The sequence below is a fragment of the Urocitellus parryii genome, chromosome 4 (assembly GCF_045843805.1).
Source record: "Urocitellus parryii isolate mUroPar1 chromosome 4, mUroPar1.hap1, whole genome shotgun sequence".
NCBI lineage: Eukaryota > Metazoa > Chordata > Mammalia > Rodentia > Sciuridae > Urocitellus > Urocitellus parryii.
In genome coordinates, this window is record NC_135534.1 from 101,059,080 (window position 1) to 101,084,702 (window position 25,623).

A 25,623-nucleotide genomic window follows, 5' to 3' on the forward strand; every position below is an offset into this window, starting at 1 on the left:
TTGAACAGGCTGTACCACTTCTCTCCCAGCCCTTCACCTTTAGCCCTTGTGAAGAGGGGGTTCAGAGACCCCTGTACCCATGTCTGGATCTCCATATGGTGCCATAGCAGGGGTCGGGAAGCCCGTTCCATCTCCCCCTCTGGATCTCACCCAGCTTCTCCCCCACCCCCAAGCCCCCATCCCAATTTATTCTATAAATTCGTTTCCACATTATGTCTATCCATTTACATGGCTTTTGTGTTTTTTAATACTGCTAATGTTTATCATTTGCCCAACAGGCTCGACAGATTTTGCTTCCTGTAGAGCATCGAGGCTTTAGAGCCCCCTCGTTGCTAAGTAGCAGTCTCTCTGTACTGTAATGGGCTGATTTTGTATTCCGTTCAGCGCTGTATCTTATTTTTGTATGCAAGACAAAGTGTTTTGATGGAGGACGATTGCGGCAGTGTCTGGAGGCTGTTTGGAGTTTTATGGGCTGTACAGTACACTGTGTGCTCTCTGAACAGAACACAGGCTGTTGAATTTTGGATTGGATTTGTCATTTTCCCCCCTCGGAGAGGAGCCTGTCAGATAGAACATTACTTGAAGGGTGGAGGAAAGAAAGTGGAAATTATGTAATAACCTTCTTCCTTCTCTTCTCTTTCTCTCTCCCTCTCTCTTTCTGTGTCTCAGTGATTTTTCTATCCCCAAATAGGGCGGTTTCTCCCACACACACCCCCTTTCATACCACCACATGATTTTACAGGCGATGATGACGTTCCTGTTAGGAAATGTGCAGTGCCCTCGAGGGGTGGATGCTGGGACATCTGTCTGTCTGCTGTTTATTCTCGCATTCTCCTTCCTCTGGCTTGCTCCTTCCCTCCTGCCTAGTCCTGGGCTACTGGACCTTGGTTTTATCTGAGGATAAGTGGCTAACAGGGTTATAAGGGAGGGATGTTGCCTGGGATTGATCCCAGGGCTTTGCTGTGGTCTCGATTCCAGGGGGCTTCTCACCTTCCTTTAGCTTCCCAGACATGCACCTTGCCAGGACTCCCAGGGGCTCCCGCTGCTGCCCTCTCCCAGCCCCCAGGCTCTTGCCCTCTGACGGCTGAGCCTGCCTTCCCCATCTATCACACTATGTGCTGTTACTCTCCGTGCTCTCTCCTGAGTCTCCAGGGTGGCAGGTGTTTATTTTTCAGCTTTGCTCTTCTCTCCTTCCATTTCCCCCAATCTCCTTTCATCTCACTTCATCTCTTTGTCACTGTCCTTCTGTCTGTGTTAGCCTCAGCCTCTGCTTGACACTCCTGTGTATTTTCTGTCTTCTTTCTTATGTCTTCATCTGTCTTTGTCGCCATCAGTCTTGGTTGGCCTTCTTTCTGTCAGGCTATCTGACTGTCTGTCTCTCAGTCTCCTTCCCGTCTCTCCCCTTCCTCCGTGTTTCTTAGTTTGGAAGTTGGGCAGCAGCTGAGCGGGGAACAAAATGGTACTCTGGCCCAGAGACCTGGTGAGGCTTCCTGAGTGAGTGACCAGAGAACCTGTCCAGCACCTGGACTCATGTGCTGTGGTGTTGTCCCTTGCCTCACAGGGACCAGAGTGGGGCTTTTATGGTATGGCTCCTGCTTTCCCTGGTCTCTAGATATATATATATATTTTTTTTAAGGTGAGCCGAGGATGGGCAAGTACATGATCAGGATTAGGCTTTGCAAGGCCCTTACTGGACATTGCTACCCATAATCCATCCTGTAAAGACTTGCTCTCAAGGGTCTCTGCTGTGCATATGAGCACAGAACTTACCAAACACCCTGCTATTTGTTCACCCTCACAAATCCGTGGCCCGGCAAAGTGCCTGGCACAGAGAGGGTTTTGGGCACCTATTGGTGGAATAAAAGAATATCCTTAACTAAAGTGTTTGTACTACTAGGGAAGATCTGGGTTTGGTGGGCCCGAGGCTTACACGTTTTTACAGGTTTTGGGTGTCCTCCCTCAGAAAAGGATTCTGAATGTAAGTGTTAGAGCCCCTCCAGGGAAGGGACTGATGCCAGGGAGAGACCTGAAGTTTCAGTTTTATCAGATGAAGCAGCTGAGTGAGGACACTCTGGTGAGGACAGAATGGTGACGTCTGCCCAGCTCTGGGGACCCTCAGATCATGAGGCATGTGTTTTCAGGCCTTTGGTTCAGGCCCAAATCCTCTTCCTGCTTTTGGTGAACTGTTGCTGGTTACAGTGGGCCTGGAAGCTTCTTCATACTCTATGCTGTCTTCTCAATATGGCTGGTTGGTAAGAACAGATCCTAAGGTCCAACTCAACCAGAGCTACCAGGGAGATGGATATACATGGTCACATCTGTTCTAGTCAGCTTTTTCGCTGCTCTGACTAAAGGACCCGACCAGAATAATTGAGAAGGATGAAAAGTTTCTTTGAGGGCTCAGGGTTTCAGAGGTCTTAGTCTAGAGAAGTCTGACTCCATTCCTCGGGGCTCAAGGTGAGGCTAAACATCATAGCAGAAGAGTGTGGCCGAGGGACGTGGCTCACATCATGATCAGGAAGCAGAGAGAGGCTCCACTTGCCAAATACAAATATATACTCCAGAGCCACATCCCCAATTCCCACCTCCTCCATCCACAACTTACCACTTCAGTTACCACTCAGTGACTCCCTATCAGGGGATTAATTCACTGACTGGGTTAAGACTTTTAGGACTCTATCATTTCTCCTCTGAACCTTCTTGCATTGTCTCACATATGAGCTTTTTAGGGATACCTCAAACAGGATATTCTTTTATTCAACAAAACCCTAACAGCATCCTGGTCTCCATACTGACCTTCAGTGAATAGTGAGAAAATGACAAGGCCTCCTCCCCATCACAGGTGTTCCTTCTGCCTAGATCTGTGGCTTTAGTTCCTTTGCTTTCCTGGGGCAGTAGAATTGCCAAATCTAGCATGGCCAGAGGACTGATCCTGTCATGGGGTGTGTGTTAATCATCTTTCTGTTGCTCTGACAAAATACCTGAGATAAACAACTTAAAAGAAAAACGATTATGATGGCTCATGGTTTCAGAAGTCTCAGTCCTTGGTCATTAGGCTTCGTTGTTCTGGTGAGGCAGAACATCGTGGCAGAGAGCAGGTGGTGGAGACAATCTGCTCATTTCATGATGGTCAGAAAGCAGACAGAGAAAGGGATGGGTCAGGAACAAGATATACTCTTCCATTTAGGTCCCCAAGCATCTACTTCCTCAACTAGGCCCCACCCCCTAAGTTTCTGCCACCTCCCAATGGCCCATTAAATTAAGAATTTATCAATAGGTGGATTAAATGGATGAGGTTAGGACCTCAGGATCCAGTCATCTTCCAAGGGTCCCACCTGTGAACATTATAGCACAGGGGACTAAGCCTTTCACATTCAACCTTTGGGGGGCCATTTCAGATCCAAAAATGGAGTGTGTTGGGGGGGAGCTCTGAGGTGATGGGAAGCATCTGTAGAGGTTTGGGGGTCTGTTGTGTTGGAGTTGCAAGCTTATCAGTTATGGGGTAGAAGCAGTAGGCTGGAGCAGTTCTTTGGGTAGGAAAGTAGTTACTTGTTGGGGGTTGTGGAGAAGCTGCAGTTATGTTCCCAGAAACAAGGGGATGAGTTCTAGTCAGAACACTGTGTGTGCACACAGGTGTTTGTATGTGCAAGCGTGAGGAAAAAAAAAAAAAAAAAGATCTGAGAAGAAGCGTTTACATGAAATATTCAAAATTGTTCTTTTGCTGTAATGGGCCCGCACAGGCCATTACCTTGAAGATTTAAAAACCTAAATGAGCTCATCATATCTAGTGACTTCCATTGACATTCATGCTTGATTGCAAAGCCTGCTACTTTTGAGTCGCAACTTTATTGTTTGTTATTAATTCTTGGATGTTGGTGGTCCCCCTCCACCCCCGCCATTTAGCCAAGAGCATGTCCATCATGTGTGATGGATGTGAACGGTTCTCAATAAGACCCCAGTGAAGAACCTTTTCATTTTAAAAATAGCCCCGTGACCTTTAGGGCCCAGACCAGAGTTTCCGAGGAATCTAGTGGGCTGAGGAGAGTCTCGGTTGACTTTGGAGGGGGCGGAAGTTTGCATTTTTTTTTTAATTTAATAATTTGAGTTTCATATGAATGATTCTGCATTCCATGCAGTACTAGGCATTTTCATAACTGTCTCTTCCACTTTGGGTAAAGGGAGGGAGGGAAAAAAATAACAGCAGCAGCATTCTGTGGGCAAAGGAAGAAAACAAGAGAATGGGGCAGAGAACAGGCTAAATTTAAAATTGTAATTGGCTGACTTCCACTGGCTTGCGGGTGTTTTAATGACTCATAATAACTTCATTTAAAACCAGCTGAGCAGAAAATAGATTGGAGAGGAGCCTCGGGCCATTATGGATTTGTTTTTTTTGACAAGCTCGGTTTTCAGCAGCCAGGAAGGCTCTCAGAGAGGGCTTGGCTGTGTTCTTTCTCTCTTTCTCTCTCTCTGAGGGTTGGTGGTCTGCCTGGGAGAGATTGTACAGAAACCAGGGCTAGTTCTTTTTTTTTTTTTTTTCCCCTTTAACTCTCCCCCCTCCTCTTTTTATTTTTCTTAACTGATTAAAAATAGATGCCTTGAGGTATTATTTTAGCATCAGTAGGATTTTTTCCACTTTTGATGTGGTAAATGGAACATAAATAAAATTGTTTTTGAAATTACTGAATTAATTGGGTAGTAAAGCAACTACAATGCATAAATTTCCTTTGCTGGTTTTTTTTTTTTTTACCCTGAGCCCTGGTCCATATTTGTGGGGCGTTTCCCTTTTTCCCCAGCACCCCGCCAGCCCCTTCTCTCTCTGAACCCTGACCCTTCCTTTGAAGGGCAAGATTCTTTATCATCCCAGCAACCACGGATAATTTTTTACAAATCTGGAGGATTTGGACAGCACTGGTTCTGTCCAGGTTACCCGGTCAGCTCCAGAAAGTATAAGTTTGGGGAGTTGCCAGAAAAGGCTCTGACCTGCCGCTAGATGTTTTAAATAGATCCTGCCTGTTTCCCATGCTCGGAACAGTGCCAGAGTGGTCCCTCTCTCTTCTCTTTTGAAAGTCAGCCCGCTTAGTCAGAGGATGCGTCTGTCTGGGCAGGACAGGAGGCTGTCCCCGCCTGATCACCCTCAGCCGCTTATCTACCCCCTCTTATGGCAGCTGTCACATTCTTTGTTAAATAGGTATTTACGTGCTTGTCCTTTTTCACCTAGTAGACTCTAGGCTTCTTGCAAACATGTGATTTATTTCTGTGTTTCACATACTACCTAGCATAGTAACCCGCTTGGTGATTATAACTTAGTTGTTTTTGAACAAATAAATGGGTGAATGGGTCAATGGAAAGGGATAGAGCTGAGGGGCTCCCTTGCTTCCTCTAGCCCTGGGAGTCAGCAGTCTGGATAAGGAGGCAGGAAGGGAGGCAGGGGCCTTATTAGTAGCATGCTCTGTTGCATCCCCACAGCCACATCATAGCGGGATCTCAGTAAATATCTGTCCAATAAATGAATGACTCTGGATGGATGGTGGGGTGAAGGAAAGACATTTGATATTTATTGAATACCTGCTGCGTTCCAGGCACATTGGAGCATTGGTGTTCTGTACATCTCATCTCACTTAAGCCGACATTGGCCTTGGAAGGTGAATATGCTAACTCCATTTTGCAGATGAGGACACTAAGGCTTAAAGAATGAACTTGCCTAAGAGCAGACAGCCAGAGGTTGCAGACTGGATTCAAATCCAGATCTCTCTCCCTACCTATCCCCCTTGCTTTTCTGGTATATATACTTCTGTACCTGGCCCCTGGCCTCCTACTTTTTGAGTGTCTAAATTCCTGCTTTTCTGTTTGTAGAACTAACCAATGTCTTAGAGACCAGGGAGCTGAGATCAGGAAGGTCATGTCTCCAGGGGTTTGGGGGCAGGAGCTGCACCGTACAGCACAAGCCAGCACACCTGGCCACCAGGAGAAGGTTTGGCTTATTAGCCTCTCCCTGTTCTGCCAGAGCAGCATGTGTCCAGTGGTTGCTGAGTTGTGGCCATTACTTCTCTGTATTGACTTGCAGGACTCTGGGGAGGATGGCTCTGGGAGCATGGTTGGAGGGTCTGTGGATCAGTATGTGGCTGTCCCACCTAGGGAGAGCTTGGCTACATCATGCCCCCTGCTCTTCCTCACCTGGACTATGCCCCACAGCAGGAGGGACAGGAAGACAGAGTTGCCTGTAGCCCCTCTTGCATGGTCACTCAGCTGGGTGCTTTGCTCCTGGGAAAGGCACCCTGGAATCGGGAGTGGAAGGGGCAACTGACCTGTGCTGCAGCCCAAAAATATGGGAGCTGGGACCACTTGGGTAGTTACTGGCTCTGTAGACTGCTAGCATCTTGGAGTGTGATCTGTCAGGAAGATGGTGGGATGGTGGCCTCCCTGACCTTTCGGATCACTCATCAGGAGGCTAGTTATGTCTGTTCTCTGACAAGCTCATCTTCCCTAGCACACTCTGGGGATGAAGGAACCTTCTCTGGGAAGTGAACCCTCAGCCCAAAGGAAACCAGATGGCAAAGGTTGGGCAGTGGAGAAACTTCAGTGACTCTTCTGGGTCACACACATGGCTCTCTTGGGGGGAAATTGATCTTGAATTAGTTCATCAGTTAGCAACCAAACTGGGGTCCAGTGGCATGCAGTGCCTAGAAGGGCAGAGTTGAAGCTGCCATCCTTACCCACAAGTTGTTGACGGTGGCTGAAAGATGACATGAGCCCCCTGGCCAAGGAAGCTCACTGTTCCCACAAGGGGACGAGTGGCACACAGAGGAGTTCCGAGAAGGGAGAATCTCCACGGACCAGGGAGATGAGGAAAGGCTTCAGGAAGGAGTTTTGTGGGATTTCGGTGGGGGCTTTCCTGGTGGGATGTCCAGAAGGAGCTCTGCGGTGGAAGATGCCTATTTTTCTGAGCAAAAAAGAAGCAAGAACTTCTGTGACCTAGAACTACCCAGGTGGACATCTTTCCTCCTCTTCCTCCTCTGCTCACAACCATCTTCAGAGGCCCAGTTTCTTGCACCTAAGGGTCCTGAGATCTCCAAAAACATAACCCTCCTGGCTCCCAGGTGGAGAAACTTCCCCTTAAAATGAAAATGGCCACCTCAGGCATTCCCTCCATTTTGAGGTAGCCACCACACAAGCCCACAAGGGAAAGCAAGGCTTACAATTGGTTACAGACCCCCGCCCCCCCAAAATGGTAAGTTTCTCATCTAGGATGTGATGAACTGAAAATTTGTAATGAATGCCCAGAGCTCTACAAAACAGCACTGGAGGGCTGCCCTTGGTGAGTCAAGGACTCAAGCCCCCTGGAGTGAGGGGAGCAACTGTGGGCATTGTCATAGCTGAGGTCCCCAGGGCCCCAGCCTTCTTCCTTGACCATGAAGGGGACACCTTATGTGTGCCATTAGTGGATGTGGGCTGGCTGTCCCCTAGAGGAGGACAGAGGGAGGCCCAAGGGCTTCTGTGGGGAGTTGGCTCTTCCTGAGATTCAGCCTGGCACAGACACCTCTTCTAGACTTTTCCCCAGGAGCTAATGGGCTCTCTCCTCCCTCCCCCAGCCAGGCCCATTTTGATTGGAATTCTTTTTGCTTGCCAAAGAAAAGAAGAAAAAAAATATCAAGTTCTAAACTTTTCATTAGGTAGTTGGGATAAAAAGCCTTCTGGGGTAGGTGGATTAAACCTCGAAGCTCTCTGGCTGACTATTATAAGCTAATTGAGCACGGGAGCTCATTGGCGGCTGATTTTGTTGGAGTAATTATGCAAGGCCACAGTCGTTTGGGTAACAAGGTAACTCCAGGTAAGGAGAGACGCCCTGAGACTTTTTGATTTGCTGGAATCTTCTTCTGTGGGTCTTCTTTAAATGAGCCCAGCATAGACAAAGGCCCAGAGACCAGATTTTTGGGGCAGGCAGCTGTCCCTTGGGGATTACTGCCTGAATAGCCCAGCACATCTGAAAGAGCCCTGCTGGGGACCATTTTTGCTTTGATTGGGGTTTGGGGTCTGGAGTCATACTTCCTGGAATCAAGGACTCAGATGGACAGGTGTGGGCTTTGGGGCTGACCAGGAAGCAAGGGGACTCAGGGTAGAGTCTTTCCTAAGCTCTGAGGGCAGGACCTGGCTACAGATCATGAGCTGGCATACCTCTATCTCTATGGGGTTCTGTCCAACCTGGGTGGGCAAGGTGCAAGCCGATATAAAGAGGACAACCCCTAGGGTCTTTTGTGTCCTGTAGGATTCTTGATGGTGATGCTTCTTTACATATGCCATCTTCCCACTGGATACCACCTCTACCTGGAATCCTAGGAGGTAGGAGGCTACAACTACCATTTGTGAGGCCTAGGCTGAGAAGGACCTTCCACTGCCCTTTGGAAGGGACCCTGGGGCATTGCCAAGCTGAGCATGTCCTCTGGGTGGCCCTACCTCACCTCTGTTGCTGCCCATCAGAGTTGAATCATACCCCCCCCCCAGAGGACAGCATGTAACTGTGCTTCCTGATATAGCCCCTGTCTCCTCTGAGTGACAGAAAGAGTCACTGTCACCAGAGCACTCTATCTTTCTGACACCACATGGCAAGCCTGACTTTCTTGCCTCACTTCTTAGCCCTGCACAGACTTGAATTCTGCTCTGGGGGCATGTGCAGAGCCGTGTTAAGCAAATGTGAGCCTTTTATTTTTTGCTCTTCTCCAGATCTCCCACTGTAGCGTTCAGGCCTTTACCTCCAGTCTCTGGCCTGAGCTGAATGGTTCTTCCAACTCACAGTTATAAGTTTGTCACAGTCAGAGGCTGGCTGAATCAAGGAAGGAATGTGGTATTTGGTTAAATGGTAAAATTAGCTAGGAAAGTTAATGAGGCATTCGCCTCTGCCTTCCGAAGAACAGGACGTTTATGAAAGTGCTTCAAGCACCGGCCTGAGAAGGAAAGAGATGGGAAGGAGCGCACAGGGAAGCTGCCTGGTAATGCGCAGAGCCTCATCCAGGTGAGTTTCCAGGCCTAGGACCAGCTGTAGCTTGCTCAGCTTGACGGGACCTGAGAAGTCATCCATTCAAAACACCTAGATTGGGACAGACTCTTGTGACCACTGGGAGTCCATAGGAGTTTCCCACCACACTCCCTAGGATGTCTTGAGGTTGCACAGAACTGGCTACAGTTACTATTTTGATACCCAGATTCCTTTCCCCCCCGCAAAGAGTCATGATGGATGCTATTATCTCAGGAATACATGGTAGAAGGAAGGAGAACAAAGATGACAATGATAATGACAGCTAACGTGTACTGAGGGCCTGTGGTGTGAGGTGCTTTTACTCCATTATCTCCCTGGATCCTCACAAGACCCACTCGAACTGGTACTCTCATTACGTCCGGTTTGCAGACAGAAACTGTGTTTACTTGCCCCCGCATCAGCCAGCAAGTAAAGAGGCAGGGTCAGGCTGTGCTTCCAGGGATAACTGACCGGAAGCCCCTGGTCTTAACCTCAGAGGCAAAGTTGTTTCCAGCCTCTTTCCAAGCTGCCCACTTCTCCCAGCCTGCGGTTCACGTGGTACAGAGTGCACGCCTGCAGATGCCCACCTGACGCTCTGGAAGTCACGGTCTCAAAGGTGCATGTAGAAGAGCTGCCAACAGTCTATTTTCTGCACACACCAAATTCACAGGTCCTCTAATTACACCAAACAAACCATTCTGTTTTCAAGCAGCAATCCGATGTCATTTTAGTTATCAAAGCACTTTAATAATGCTGTGGGCTTCAGCTAGGAATAGTCACCCCACCTGGACCTTTTGCATAGGGCAAACCAGAAAAGGCCAGTGGCGTTTGTTTCTTCCCCCAGCGGAGAGATGGGCATTAATTATGACAGGCAATATTTCTGTTTGGAAAAGTGTGGCGCCTTCAGGCTTCTGAATTCTGAGCCTGGAAATGTCAGTGCTGCAGTTGTAATGTAACACCTCAATTATGGTGCAGGGGGTGAGACAGCCAGACTCGGAAACCTGCAAGGTTCTTTAGATCCACAGCCTGAGCCACAATTAAGGTTTCAGAAACACCAAAGGCAAGCCAATGAGTGTCATTTTTAACCGGTTTGAACATTTTACTACTTCCTAACATCAGAAGCACTCGGACTGGAGAGCCCGCTTCTTGTCCTCAATAAAGTGATTAAGCTGAATGGGTGTTGGGGAGTATTATTAGGCTGAGAAGGCTAAAAATAGACATGCTCTGTTTTCTGAAAGCCACAGCAGGCCTGGAGAGACTGGCAACCTCGAGGTGCCACTGAGGGGCCCGAGGAAGGGGGAGAGAGGGTGGCAGTCCCCTGGGTGTTGGGTCTGAGATGGGGTGGTGGGTGTGGTGATGGGTGAGGCAGGTGGTGGGGCCTCTTTCCCAGCTATCCTCAAGTGAGCAATGGTAATGGAAGCCACGGGTCCACCTCAGCTCCCTTGGTTTGAAGAATCCTCCAGGCTGTGTGTGTGTGTGTGTGTGTGTGTGTGTGTGTGTGTGTGTGAATGAACTTAAAGTAACTGACAACTCCAAAGTTTAGAATAGATACCTGGGCCTAAAATGTACATATTCAGCCAAAACTCACTAAATTCACCTGGTATTCTGGGGGAAGGGGTTTGGTTAGGGCAGTGAGTAAAGGGGAAATTATCAGGGGCACATGCAGAGCAAAGGGGAGAAGGGAAGAGACCCTCAGAGCCAAGAGTGAGGGTCTTCTCTGCAAATCTTTGGACAACCAAGATGCTCAGGGGGAGTGTAATAAAAGGACTTTGGGGGGGTGCTGGGGATGTGGCTCAAGCGGTAGCGCGCTCGCCTGGCATGCGTGCAGCCCGGGTTCGATCCTCAGCACCACATACAAACAAAGATGTTGTGTCCGCCTAAAACTAAAAAATAAATATTAAAAAAAAATCTCTCTCTCTCTCTCTCTCTCTCTCTCTCTCTCTCTCTCTCTCTCTCTCTCTTAAAAAAAAAAGGACTTTTGGGTTAACTGAAGGTCAACCAAGACAACCTTGTCTGTTTCAGATTTCGAAGTGTGCTGTCATTCATAGTGAGAGTCCATTTTTCTACTTTCAGTGAACACAGTTGTTAGGATAGAACTTCTTGCTCCCTTAGAAGCTGAAAGGAAAATGCTGGTGGAGGGCTTCCAGTCTGGAGGGGTCTGCCTAATTGGGGTTTTGTTTTAAGTCAGTCTAAATGATCAGTGACACCTTTTCCTTTGTAAAGCACCCCCCGCCCCATGCTTTCATGTCTTTGAGCCCATTCCTCTCTATAATAGCTTTAGACTATAGAGAGGGGCTAGGAATTTGATGTCCATTTTGCAGATGGAGAAATTGAGGCCAAGGAAAGTAGGACCATAGAAAAACACTGAAGTCCTCTGCAGAGCTGGCTCTAGAAGAGCCAACTGCTGCCAGGTTCTCTCTGGTGGACCATGGTGAAAAGAAGAGGGGGTGAAATGAAGAAGCTCATGGAGGAGGTCTCCTGGTTTCAAGTGGTGAGCTGGAGTGTGGAGAAGAGCAGAGGCCTTGAGCACATTGCCTTTGGTACCTTTTTTCTGTTCCCCTTACTAGGAGCTTCTCATGCTTTAAGGTCTTATATGATCCATGATCCTTCTATAACTTATATGATTAGGTGGGCTTCCCATGCTGCCACCCTGGTTGAAGTTAGTTTCATTTTCTCTGGCTCTTGCCAGCAATAAGACCTTGAACAAGTGAACTAAGCTTTTTAAACCTCCATTTTCACATCTTTAAAATGGGGATAATCTTAGAGTTGCAAAAGGTCTAAATTGTTGTATATTACATTTTAAGTAGTTAGCATAGCTGCTTGTTTCATAATAAATGTGTAGTAGGTGTCAGTGACTAATATTCTCACTGTGATTGCAGCAGCTTGTATTATTGATGCCCACTGCAGGACAGCCTTTGCTGGACCCATATGATCCTGAGGGGAGAGGAGAGGGTTGTTACTGGGCAGGGGCTGGTGCCAAGTACAGTGCTGGACACCTTCCCATGCATCTTCTCATTTAAACTTCCCAATAACCTTGTGGTCCCATTTCTAAATGAGTGGCACCCTTGGAGTTGGGCAACTTCAAAGTCCTGCTTTCAGGGTAGGAGGGATGTAGCACCATCTTTTTCATAGGTGAGGAAAATAACACTCAGAGAGGTTGAACTACGGATGCTCTCGAGGCAACTTGAAGGAGACCTTGCCTGCAGGGCGGGTCAGCTCACAGCCAAGGGAATGGTCAACAGATACCCGCATGCAAAGCCCTGCCAACTGGTTTCTTGAAGAATGCAGTGGTTCTGATGCCTGCGACAGCATTTGAAACCTTCAGAAAGCCTTTGGATCTTACCATTTGTTCAAGTACGATTCCTAAGGGTATTTAGCTTAAAAACAAGCAAAACACACACACATACCAAAAAGACAGTTGCAAGTGGCTTTGGAGAGAGATGCTAGGAATAGGGAGGGAATGGGGGAAAATCTGGGAAGAAAGGGGATGGGAAATTATCAATACAGAGATCCCAAAGAGATCTGAACACTGAGAGAACCCTGAGTACTCCTCAGTGAGGAAGGAAGGAGGGAGGAAGGAGCCAGTGTGGAAAAAGGAAGGGAGGGCCAGAGTGCTCGAAAGGCTGAGGAAGGCTTCCCTCTCTTCCCTCTGAAAATACCTCTAGTAAACGTTTAGTGGGAGGGAGTATCAGGATAATGGGGGACCATGGCAGCGGCTGGCATCAGCTTGGCATTGTGTGGGTTAGGCAGGGCTTTGACTCTGGCATTACTCCTTGGGGTGGCTCAGGTTTTTTTTATTCTGTTGTCCAAGCAGCATTGAAGGTCTTACCTGGGAGTGGGACACACATGTGCATTCAGGTGTGTGTGTGTGTGTGTGTGCACGCGTGCACGCGTGCATGCGTGTATGCACATTCACACACATGTAACTCCCCTCCATTCCAGATTGGGGATACAGATTCTGATAGTGCTCTAAGTTGCTTCAGAAGAAAGGAGAAGGGTATTTAAAGAGGAGAGGTAATACGCGGGGCTTTGGGGCCTTGGGGCTTTGGGGCTGCTGATTCAGAGCCGGAAGAAATCCCTCTTATCATTCTGAATCTCTCACCTGGGAACCCCCAAGTGGGGGCCAGGGAGGAGGATGATTGCCGGTTTCCAGGATTTGAGCAGGTGTCCCAAAAAATCATGGCTCAACTCCCCACTTTCATTCATTTCTCTATTTTTTTTTAACCTAGAGTCTTATGAATGCTGAGATTGCCGAGCTGGCCGTCTCCCTTAAACAAAACAAAGCTGTGACCACCAGAAACCTAGGTGTCCCTGGCACTCAGGGGTCAGCCTCGGTGTAGCCTCATTGGCTCAGTCTGACTCTGGCTAATGATTATCCCAGCGGCTGGACTCTCTGTTCCGTTTTGTTCGCCTGATAAAGTATTCCCTGGAGAAGGCTCAACCGGGCTGAACTGGGGCACCCAGCCTTGGCTTGATCCAGCCAGTACCTTGCCATCACCAAGGGTTATAGCCTTTGAGCTCCCTTTTCTGGACACATTGAGCTTTCTTTGCCACGAACTCTGGCTTCTTCTCATACCGCACCCATTCATCTTTTCTCCCTTAGCAACGTCCCCGGTTTAAAACTGGTCATTTACAGATGAAGAGATAAAGAGGCTCATCCAAGGTCACACAGCTCAGACAGTGACAGTTGAACCCTGAATCCATTTCTCTTTGTGGTGTTTTGGTATATCTTAGGTGCTCAGGGCCAGCAGGATTGTCCTTGAGCAGTGACTCACACTGGCTCATCTCAGTGGCCTCCTCTTCCCTCCCAAGCAGTGGGTTATGCGTATGAGAGACTCAGAAGTGGTGTCTTACCCACTCAGGTCATTTGCTCCTTGCAGGTGGGCCTTCCCCCAGGAGCTCTGGGGCTAAAAATATTATGGGCTAGAGTTTTCTGGAGGCTTTGGCCAGAGGCTGACAAACTGGAGCTCATCATCTTGAGGAAGTGAACTTCATTTGTAATCACCATAGTGACTGAGCACCTACTGTGTGCCAGGTAGTTCATGTTGGTTCTTGCGGAAACCATCATATAAGGATTAATAAACCCCTTTTAAAGAGGCATGTGAAGCTACAGAATTGATGCTGAGACCATATTGCCAATAAGAAAAACCACCCCAAAGCCGTGTCTGACCACTAGCCACTGTAGGATGTGAGTTCAGGAGGCCTGATGTTTAGTGTGGGGAGATCTCCCAGTTGGTGTGGCTTGTCTGGAAGTAAGTCTGGCCCCTTGATGGCAAGGGCTGAAGTCCCTTTGGTAGGACAGATGTCTGGGCCCTTGCAAAAACTGTGATTGCTATGGTACCATGACTTCTCAGTCATGAAGTTGCCAGGAGAAGAAAGGGGTTGGAAGCCATGGCCAGGTGAGTCTGCAGATCAGGTCAGTACTAAACTTCAGGTAGATTTGGGAACTGGTTGGTTGGTTTGTTTTTAACTACAGTAAATTTACCATTATACTTGTAAAATAATTCACCTTAAAAAAATAAGATAAAATAATTCACCTTAAATGGGATTTCACTCCTTACCTTTTGGGTAGCAATAGAAAGATAATGATGGCTGTTAAAGATTGGCCGTGACAGACGGAACTTTCCTGTGCTCATATGTGAACGCACGACCAGTGTAACCGACATCATGTACAGCCACAAAAATGGGAAGTTATACCCCATGTATGTATGATATGTCAAAATACATTTTACTGTCACGTATATCTAAAAAGAACGAATAAAAATTAAAAAATAAACATTGGCCATGAGTGACAAAGGCTCAACAGGCCTTTTATCCCAGCCACTCTGGAGGCTGAGGCAGAAAGATGGCAAGTTGGAGGCCAGCCTGGGCAACTTAGTGAGACTCTCAACAGCTGAGCCAGAACTTGTCTCCAAATTAAAAAATCAAAAGAGCTGGGGATGTAGTTCAGTGGTAGAGAACCTCTAGGTTCAATGTCCAGTACCTCTAAAAAAAAAAAAAAAGAAAAAAAAAAGAAAAATTTGGCCATGAATGAAGATCAGAGCAGAGATGCCTTCTCCTTAACACCCAGGGAAGAGGAAGCTGATCCTGTCTTTCCTTGTAGCTTTTGGTTTGTATTGGGGCTTCGTGGGCATAGTCTTGAGAGGCATCACCTTTCCATAGGTCTCACAACCCAGGGGAAATCTGCCCAATGAAGACTTGTCAGAGTGGGTATCTAGGCTCCTTTTTTTTTTTTTTTTTTTTGTCTTGGTGCTTTGACTGGGATGGTAAGACTATTTCAAGTGTTGTACATTCATACAATATTCATGTGTGTCTCATATATTGACATTGGGTAATAAAATAATGGCAATAAGGACAATGTTGATGTCCATGACAATGAGCATATACTGAGCAGTTACTGACAAGAGGTGGGCAGGGAGAGGGAGAGAGGGTTTAAATTAATCATCACTCAACCAATTGTGTGAGATGCAAACACCCTGAACCCAACTTTACAGGTGAAGGAACGGGTCCAGAAAAGAAGATCAGTTGCCCAGAGTGTTAGCTAGAAATGGTGGAATCAGAACTTGAACCCAGCTTTGTCTGATCCCAGAGAGCACGTTGTTAAGGACTTGACTTGTGCAGCTTTACACTGGGTGTGTGTGTGTGTTTGCACTGGCTGCGGGCTGCATTTCAAAACCTATTGGATTACCTGCAGATGCTAGGAGCCATAAACAAGGAGCTTTCCAAACCTCTCTGGTGGAGAATTAGCATTGGAGGGACAAGGGACAAGGCAGACCCTGTGAGACCTGAGAGGGGGACTTACAGGACCCCTATGAAGCCAAGAGCACCAGGCACCACGGTAGTACTGCTGCTTCTATAATATGACATTTATTGAGTAGGAGGAGAAATGTTCTCTCAGACATAGACACTCAGCCTTCTCCTTGACCCAGCCCAAGTCTCCTCTTCTGCAGAGTGGATGTTGAATCACATGAGAGGGATCAGGCATTTAACAGGTCAGTGATAGGAAGCTGACTTCCAGACATCTGGAAGGGAGCCACCCTCCACCCCAGCTGATCCCCTATCTCTGCGGCTCAGCCTGCCAGGCTTTCCGGGTGGCTTTCTCCACCCTGTCTTTGATTTGGGGCCCTGTCTTAGTGGTTCATTCACCTCCAGTCCTGCAGAAAGGCCAGTGGCCCCATGGTAATGTCCATGAGAGCTCCCCTTGGACACTCCCTGGACTGGCCCACAGGACTGCTGCTTTCCCATTCAGCTGGCATCCGCCCACCTGTATCCCCTTTCCCTCTTTCCTGAATCCGTGTCCCTTTCAGAACCTCTGGTTCTGTCTTGGTTTTTCTTTTTGTTGATAAGGGAGAAACAGAGTGAGAGGGAGAGCCAGTGAGGGAGAGAGAGAGAGAGAGAGAGAGCGAACTGCAAGCATGCCTGCAGCTCCTCTCTGGGAGTACACATCTCCTTGAGGGAAGGAACACACAGTGCTGGCCTTTGGAATTGGCAGCCCGTGTGCTGTTCTCCGTCTGATAAGAGGTACTGTAAATAAAACTGTACACCGTGGCCTGTTGTAAAATGCCCCGCGTCTGTACTCATTGTTCTGACAGCTCATGCTTTTTTTGGGTCTGCTGTTTTGGTACACTCTGTACTTCCTTATGTAAGCAGGCATGCATATCTCATCAGAACATTCAAGATGTTTATTTTAAAATCTCAAGGAATTAAAAAAAAAAGGACACACCACTCAACATTCGATGCTGGCAAACACTAGGTGTTTTTTTTTCAGTGGTTCCTTTTTTTAAAAAAATTATTATTAGCCTAGGGGCGGGGGAGGTTAGGAGAGGGAGGGATTTTTGAATTTTTTTCCTTCTTACATTGGCTCCTGCCTTGCATCCTTCAGAGGTACTCTGCCCCACATCTGATTGTATCCAGCGCTGTCTACATGTTTGGGACCCCCCCAGCCCATTTCAGTTTAGGAATACAGGCGGGGAGGGGGGGGGAAGGCTCTGTGCTTTGCCAAGGGAGAGGGCCAAGGAAGGGGCACAGCTGTGGGGAGCTGGTGGTAGCTTTTATGGGCTTTCATCTCTGTTGTCACTGGCATCCTGGCATTTAGATAAAGCTTTATGCTTTTGCAAATGTCTTCCTGGCCCGTCCCTCTGATTCCTGGGAGTCAGGGAGTTGCGGAGCCCCCACAAACCTGGAGGCCTCAGACCAGCTCCAGCCTTAGTGGGACTGTGGAGTCTCATCTTGTCTCTGTTTATTGCTTCTGTGTATCTACCCACCTTTACCCTTGAACCCTTCTGTGTCCGCTAGTCCCATCTTTTGAAGGTGCCAGCAAATCAAAGAAAGTAGAGGTCTGGTAAATTTGGAATGGTCAGACATTCCTGTTCCCCTCAAGAGTGGTGTTACAGCATCCCTGAGCCCACATCTGCAGGGTTCCTGGGGGTCTGGCAGGGGCAAGGCTATCTGTCTGTTTCTTTAACAACTGGGTTCACTAACTCCCAGATGAACTTAAGGAGAGGCTGGGGAAGGGAACCTCTCCCTGCAGATCACTGCCAGTCAACAGAGGATCCAGCCTGGCCTCCCCAGGTCTGCCAAAGGACAGGAGGCTCACTGAGTGTCCTGGAGCGAAGACTTGTCTGTTTCTTGCTAGGGGAGATGTTGGGTGGCTGGGTTGAGGTCTTGCTCCAGGGGAAGCAGACACCCCCACTTTCTAACCTTTCCTCTTTTTCTCACTTGAACTTCCTGAGCTCTAGCCAGTGACCATGTCCTTGAATTTTCAAAGGGGCAGCAGAGAAGCCAGAGTATGCAGAATAAGGACTCTGCCACCCCCTAGGGGACAGCGTGGCAGTGCCCTGAATGGCCACTGCCCTCTTCTCAGGCCAGTTCTGCACCCAGGAACCTGCCTGAGGGTTTCTTCAACAATAATTCAGTGCACCCCTGTGCATGCCAGGCACAGGGCCCTGGGGGGGGGGTCAGTGGAGCCCAGGACATATGGGAGCTGCTTGCACACAGCTTACAGTCTTCGGGAAGACAGAAAAGAACCTGGAAGCACAGGGCTGGTGAGTGCGATTCTAGGGGCTTGTCTGGCAGAATTTCTGAGCTGGGTTAGTGAAATAGCTGCTGATGCTGATGTATTGGTCCTAGGACAGATTTTTTTGCTCCCCCTGACAGAACAATCATTCACCTTTAAATCAGAGGGACAAGGGACGGTTCGGGTGTGTGCACATGGTGGCATGCGTCTTTACAAATGTTAGACTCCCTTTGTACAAGATAAATGGCCTCCGAATAACTGTGCATCGAATTTCAGTAAAACCAATCATACTCTAATTGTGCAATGGGAGTTCTTCTTTAAAGGAATAATGACCAGTGATGATGGTAGCTACTTTCTATAGGTTCTGTGTATCTTGCCACTGGACCTAGGCTGAGTGCTTAAACCACTCATTGTTCTGTGAGGGACAGTCCTTAGAGGGACCTGCTTTTGTTGTTCCCATTTTACAGATGAGGTGACACGTGCACCGAGGTTTCGCAAATTGTTCGAGGTCACAGTTGGTGGCTGGCTGTGTTGGCATTTGGACTCTTTGCTCTCTTGACCTGCATCCTGAGCTCTCAACCACACTCCACCACCTCCTGAGTTATAAATAGTCTCAATGATCTCTTGCATGGGAGCCTATTCTGTGGCTGAGAATGAGTTCTGTGTTTATTACCGCCCATTATCTCCCACCAACCAGCCTCACAGCAGCCTCAGTGCAGGTTGGATCATCCCCATTCTACAGATTGGGAGGCAGGTTCACTGAGGCACCATGGCTTGTGTGATGTCCGCAGCAGTGAGTGGCCGGCTCAGGCCTGGCACCCCTTTCTGCTGACTCTAGGTCAAGCAGTTCTCTTCCTGGTTCACAGGTCTGTGGTTGATAGGAAAGATAGCGTGGGACCAGCTCTCTCTGTCTTCCTGCTGTTGCCTTCTGCTGTTTCACGTCTCTCCCTGCAGTCCATACATTTCTTGCTGGGTCTCCACTCTCCCTCACCAACTCCATGCCATCCATCCAGCCGCCCTGCTGTTCCCTGCCCTTCATGGCATCCCACAGCCTCCTCTGGTTCTCCATTCAGATGCCAGTCACCACAACACCTTCCCTGGCCTCCCTGCACAAAATGACAGCCCTGGCACTCCATCCCTTTCTGCTTAATTTATTTCTCTTTTTATCATTTCTTACCACCTGGCCTATTTTACATAGACCTGCTTTAAAAAAAAAATCTGCCTTTCCCTCTTGAACATAAGCTCCATGAGGGCAGAGATTCCATCTCTTTTGTTTCTTTACGCTTAGCCACCTCCTGGCATGTACTTCATGGGCATCCTCTGTGTGTAGGAAGGATGTGGTGATCCTGTCCCTTGGGTTCCCCCTGCTCTGGGTTGAACCCCAGGAAATTTCGTGGGGGTGAATGCTGCTGCTAGGTCCATATGCACCCGCAGCGTTCAACTGGCATGACCACCCCCCTCCCCCACGCCCCTCCATTGATGCTTTATAAATGTATTAGGGGCGGAATGATGTCACCGTAATGCATTTTGGGAATAGCCATGTGGTTTATACACACTTGAGTTGCTTTGAATGCAAACCTGACATCATACTGAAGGCAGCAGCGAACAACATATGCACGGTAAACAGGCAGAGACTGTCTTATTGATTAACAGATGAGGCCTCTATTATCGATCAAAGCTTGGCGAGGAAATTTATCACTTTTAATTTCAGGGCTGCCAAATATTTCTGCCTCTGAGCCAGCCATTACAGAGACAATTTAAAGGCACAAGCCTCCCCGGGAGAGTGGATTTCGGGATTTTGTCTGGCACACTCAGCCCGCATCTTTGCTCTTTGGCTTACCCTGGAGAGTTGGGGGGGGGGGGTCAGAGTGTCTCTGGGCAGGGGTAGCAAGAGTTTTGGGGCTTCATAAATGAGGCTGGCAGTGGGAGCTGATGTCTGTGGTGTCTATGTAACGGAGAGCCTGACCCAGGGTCCCCAAGGACAGGGACTTTCACACACTGAGCTCCGTTCCACGACTTCAGCACATGGGGTGGGGTGGGGTGGGGTGGGGTGGGAGGACATTGAAGGCAACCAGATGCGGTCAGCCAGCAGCCTTCACCAGATCAGCGTGCTCATCTGTCTTTATCTTCATCTGAACTTGTCTGGTGGTACACATCCGCCCTTCATTTCCTACCTGCTCCCCCCTCCCTTTGTCTCTACTTCTCAGCCATTAAAGTGAGACGCTACTACAACCCACACGGATGGCCGTTTCTAAGAACGGCTGCACACCACATCCCTTGAAGCCTGCGCACGGTCAGGCTCCTCACTCGATCACAGGGCTCCAGCACAGACGGCCAACGACGGCCAAGCCCAGGAGGCGCCCTCCCCTCCAGTCTTGTGGAGGGAGCCGAGAGAACAGATAGAACCAAAGAAAGAAATGCAATTAAAATCAGATCCCTTACAGATCCACAGAAAATCATTGACGGCTAATGATTTAGGACTAGGGGGAGTTGCTCACTGTGAGCGCGCTGTGGCTTCATCCAGCCCAGATTCCCCATCCTGGCCTGCGCTGCTCTTTGAGGCACTTTTCTATATTTCCTGCATACATGGATGAAAGCCGAGCCGGCTGCTGCCTCTGTGAACACACAGACACTGCTTTGCTGGCCTCGCCGGAAGGTATTTTCTTGGCTGCTTTTTCAAAGCTCTCTAAGCCATGTACCAGGTGCTTGGCCTAAGGATATCCTGCAGCTCGAAGGGACACCCAGAGGTCATTGTGGAATTCTCCCTGCCTCCAGGTGAAACTCAACCCCAGCCACCTAAGACAAATGATGATATTTATTTTTAACTCTCCACGAAAAGCAATTTCATTTCTCCCCTGGGGTGCTTTATCATTCATTTATTTAGTCAGTCACTCCTATTTATTGAGCACCTACTAGAGTCTCACCAGCTCATCATTTGGAATATAGACAAGGTCAGCGTCCTCATCCTCATACTTGCTACTGGTTTTACTGGGTGTTAAATTTAAGCCTTTGTATTTTGAGTTTAAATTTCTTAAGTATATGCTAATACTCTAAGGAAAAAGTTGTTAAACTTTTAGGAAACATTATACAAAGCCCTGGTGGATAAAATGGACAGACTTGTTTTCCATTTTTTTTTTTCAAGTTGAGGGAAGGGAGCCCAGACTTCACCTTCTAATCCTTAAAGCATCTTTTCAGATGGAATTCTATCTAAGGAGACTAAAGATTCAGGGATTAAGAGCGAAGGCTCTGAAGTCAGGCTGCCTGGATTTGAATTCACCTCTTCTATTACCCACTGTGTGACACTTGGCAAAGTACTTACCCTCTCTGAGCTTGTTTACTCATATGCTAAGTGGGGGTTATAATAATAGGTACTTTGGTTCTTGTTAGGATTACATGAAATGATGTACACTAAGCACTCAGCGTACATACATACCTGCTATGTATTAAAGCCTTGGGAAATTGGAAGGGGTGAGAAAATAGCACTAGGGGCTCTAGCTCTGTGTAAAAAGTAGTTCTGGTTCCAATGAGACTTTTATGCCTAAATAAACCTACAGGCACACTTCAAGAAGTGCTCAGACATGTTAAAAGGAACAAAGTGGACAGGTCAGAATGGAGATCGGCTGCAATGCCTGGTGCATGCATACTCTGGCTTTGAAAATGGAATGGGGCTGAAACAGAAGGATGAGATTGGGAATTGCTCAAGCTCAGAGACTCAGGGAGAGTCGAGCAGCGCCAGAGAGGACCATGGGGACAAGCTACCTGCAGAGGTAGATGGCACACTGGCTCAGGTTAGGGAAGCCAAGTAGAGGAATTTATAATCAGTACAAATTGTGAGCCACTGTATCCTTATGACTAGGGAAGTGTGCGGAATCAAGTGGCCTTCAAGGAACCTGCCTCTGTTGGGTGAGTCAGAGGGCGGTTGGCAGTGTAGAGACTAACCTTGACCCCTACAGTGTTCCAGGCATGACACAGCAGGGTCCTGTGCAGACTGTGATTATCCACAAGCCTGGGAGAGAGATGTCTTCAGGACCTTTTGCAGGAAAAGTGCCAACCCTCAGCCCATGGGCAAGAGAACATATTAGAGCCTCGAAGGCTATTCGCTGGTGGTAGAGGTACCGTTTCATCCTGACACGGTAACCTTGTCACTTTGAGCTTTGTAAATAACAAAGTTCTAAGGAAATGTATTAAATTGGGTTGCACTGAGTTGCTGTTGTTGATTCCACAAATATGTGCAGTCACAGGTCACCACTGTGCCAGGCAGGTGCAGCCATGCACAAGACGACATGGTCTCTCCATCAGGGAGCTCACAGTGTGGCAGGAGAAAGAGACGGGTCCATGGGCATTTAGAACAGAGCATGGCAAGGGCCACAACCTGGAACAAAGAAAGTGCTAGAGGAGCAGAAAGAAGGGTCACCTTACCCAGACACGAGGGCACGGGTGTCAGAGCTGAGACCTAAGGATGAGTAGGAGCTGCCGCTGTACCACAGAGCACAGGGGACGCGTGAAGAATGCCCAGCACTGAGGAAGGAAGAGGGCAGCCCCTCCAGGGAGCAAGAGTGAGGAGGGGGATGGAGCCAGAAAGACCAGCACCAAGAAGGACCTTGTGAGTCCTGGGGAGAATTTAGACTGTCCTCCAAGCACTGGTGAGCCATTCCCAGGGTGTTCCACGGTCAGATGCAGGTCGTGGTTGGACGTAGACAGTGAGTTCATTTGGGGTATACTGAGTCCTAGGTCCCTGTGGACATCCAAGTGTGGGTGCATCAACAATGTCTGCTTTCCCACGCATCACAGGGCCGCGGGGCACATTTCCCCTCCCGGGTGTCATTGGTCGCTGTCCACCCCTCAGAACTGGCCATTCAAAGTGCTCCTTCTCCATGGGGCATCTCGCCTGGACTCCATCTCCATTTATCTTAGTTATGCTGCTTTTGTTTCTTCTTCTCTCTCAGAGAGCCCTAGGTGAGGGCGTCTGGAATTTCTGGGGGGGAGGGTGTACCTATTGGAGGTGGATCTGGCCTGGCTGAGGGGGCCATGGATTATCCCTGGCTCAGGGTCTTCACAGGTATCCAGCCCCCTCCCCTAATGTCCATCTGCACAGTTTTGACCCAGGACTTTCCCGCCTCATGGATTGTCCTTCTAGTGGTAACGGCCTCTTCTTTCTTTCAGCGGGTGCCAAAGCCTTCGTCTGTGATCAGTGCGGAGCACAGTTCTCGAAGGAGGATGCCCTGGAGACACACCGGCAGACCCACACTGGTGAGTTGCCTTTGGTTCCCATTCTCCAGGTCTGCCGGCGTGCCGTGCGTGGCTGTGAAGTACCTTGGTGCCTCTTGTCCTTAGCACACACACTATCTAATCACCTGCAGGGGTGCTGTGAGTAAGGACGGACCTCTGCCACATGCAGCCACTCTTGCCTGTGGGCTGGCTGGACAGGAGTTCACAGGTGTGGCTGTTTCCCATGACAACAGCTGCCACGGCTTAGGCCCGGATCTCTGCAGTCATAGGTCACTCATGCTGTCACCATCGAGGCCTCTTGGATGCTCTTGCCGAGGCCTTTGAGAGTCTGTGACGTGATCCGAGCCTCCCCTTCCCTGAGCAGTGGTAGGAAACCTTGTGCACTCCCTCTGGTGAAACCGTCCTATGGCTGCAGTTGTGTGGCTCTTGATCCCCCCTTTGTGAGGGTTGAGCCATCCTCTAAAAGACATCAGTCTACGCGCAAGGATGTATTTGAACAATATTAGCTAATATAGCTTTATTTGATTCCAAAGCATCAATTTCACAGCATCAGTGTCATCTCATCCTTGTGATCAGTGTCATTGTCACCATCCTTGCAAGAGCTCACATTTATTGAGTACTCATATGTGCCAGGCCCTCTTCTCAGTGCTTTACTTGATCCCACCTGGCCAATTTTTCAGTAACCCTGTGAGGTAGGACACGGTTCCCATGTCAGAGAAGAGAAAACTGGGGCTCAGAGGAGGGAAAGGGACTTTCCAGAGTTCAGAATGGGGACAGCTGTGGTAGAGCCTTGGAGTTCAGAATTCAGACGACCTGGGTTTAATTGTGACTCTGCGACCTCCTATTTGTGGAACCATGAATAAATTACTCAAACCCTGTTAATTTGGGTTTCGTCTTCTGTTAGAAAAGTGGAGTGGTAATAGTATCTGTCTCTGAGCAGAGGGATTCAATGAGATATTTTAATTTGAAGTCCTTTGCAGGGTGTAAGGACTTAGCTCAGAGTGAGCATTCAGTGAACAGTAGTAGATGTATTTATTGAGTTCCTACAGTGAGCTTGGCACTGTGTGGACATAGAAGACACTCAACAGTCCTGCTCTTCATCAGCTGGGATTCTAACTGAGAGACAGTATTGGGCTTTCAGGTCAAGTTATAATAAATGGTGTTAACAAAAAACAAAGAAGAATAAGGAGGAGAAAATAAATATTTTGGAATAAAATGGTCATGAAGAAGGGATCTTTTAAAAAAATTATTCATTAATTTATTTGTCCTAATTTGTTATACATGACAGCAGAATGCATTTTAAATGGGCCAAGGAGCTGAACAGACACATCTCAGAAGAAGATAGGCAATTGATTAACAAATATATGAAAAAATGTTCAACATCTCTAGCAATTAGAGAAATGCAAATCAAAACTACTATCTCAGCTCCAGTCAGAATGGCAGTTATCAAGAATACAAGCAATAATAAGTGTTGGCGAGGATGTGGGGGAAAAGGGCACACTTCTCACATTGCTGGTGGGACTGCAGATTGGTACAAGAAGGGCTCTTTGAAGTGACATCTTAACAAAATCAGAAAGTGAGAGAGTGAACCACTCAAAGGTTTCTGGGGAGAGATTCTAAACTGAGGGAATAAGCCCTTCCACAGCCCTGAGGCTGGGTCGTACCTGGTAAACTCAAGGAACAACAGCACAAAGAGCAGTGTGGCAGACAGCAAGGAGCGAGGTGGCAGATGAGTGTAGAAATCAAGCAGGTCTCTCAACTCCAGTAAGGAATCTAGGTTCTCTTCTGTATGGGCTTAGAGTCTTTTGGAGGGGGAGAACATATTTGCAAATCATATACCTGATAAGGTACTCACAACTAGAGAATATAAAGAACACTATGATGCTGAAATAAAAATATGAATAACTGAATTAAAGAATGGGCAAAGGAGTCGACAAGCCTCCAAAGACAGACAAATGGCCAGTGAGCACATGAAAAGATGCTGCACACCATTAGCCATCAGGCAGGTGCAGATCAAAACCACAGAGAGATACCACTTTACACCCACTAGGATGTGGCCATATAAAAGATATAGATAGTTGCAAGCATTATTGAGGATGTGGAAAAATCAGAACCCTCTACATTGTTAGTGAGAATGTAAAATGGTGCAGCCACTTTGGAGAGCCCTCTGGAACCTCCTCAGAAAGTTAAATATAGAGGTGCCATATGATCCAATAGTTCCACTCCTGCCCATCGACCAAGAGAAATGAAAACACGCATCCTCACAAACACATGTACACAAATGTTCAAAGCAGTATTATTCATGATGGTCAAAAAATATAAATAACCCTGTGCCCATCCACTGATGAAAGAACTAATAACATGTGAT

The 25,623-nt window shown here is 48.0% G+C and overlaps 1 protein-coding gene across 3 annotated transcripts in view; it reads left to right on the plus strand.

Moving 5' to 3' along the window:
* The window catches only part of Zbtb16 (zinc finger and BTB domain containing 16), a 180,198-nt gene that overhangs the window by 94,352 nt on the left and 60,223 nt on the right, over nt 1-25,623 (plus strand). For all 3 annotated transcript variants that reach the window (XM_026392553.2, XM_026392557.2, XM_026392556.2), the window contains exon 4: nt 23,190-23,276. In XM_026392553.2, the coding sequence (XP_026248338.1) occupies nt 23,190-23,276 (87 nt within the window). The remainder of the gene's footprint in view (nt 1-23,189; nt 23,277-25,623) is intronic.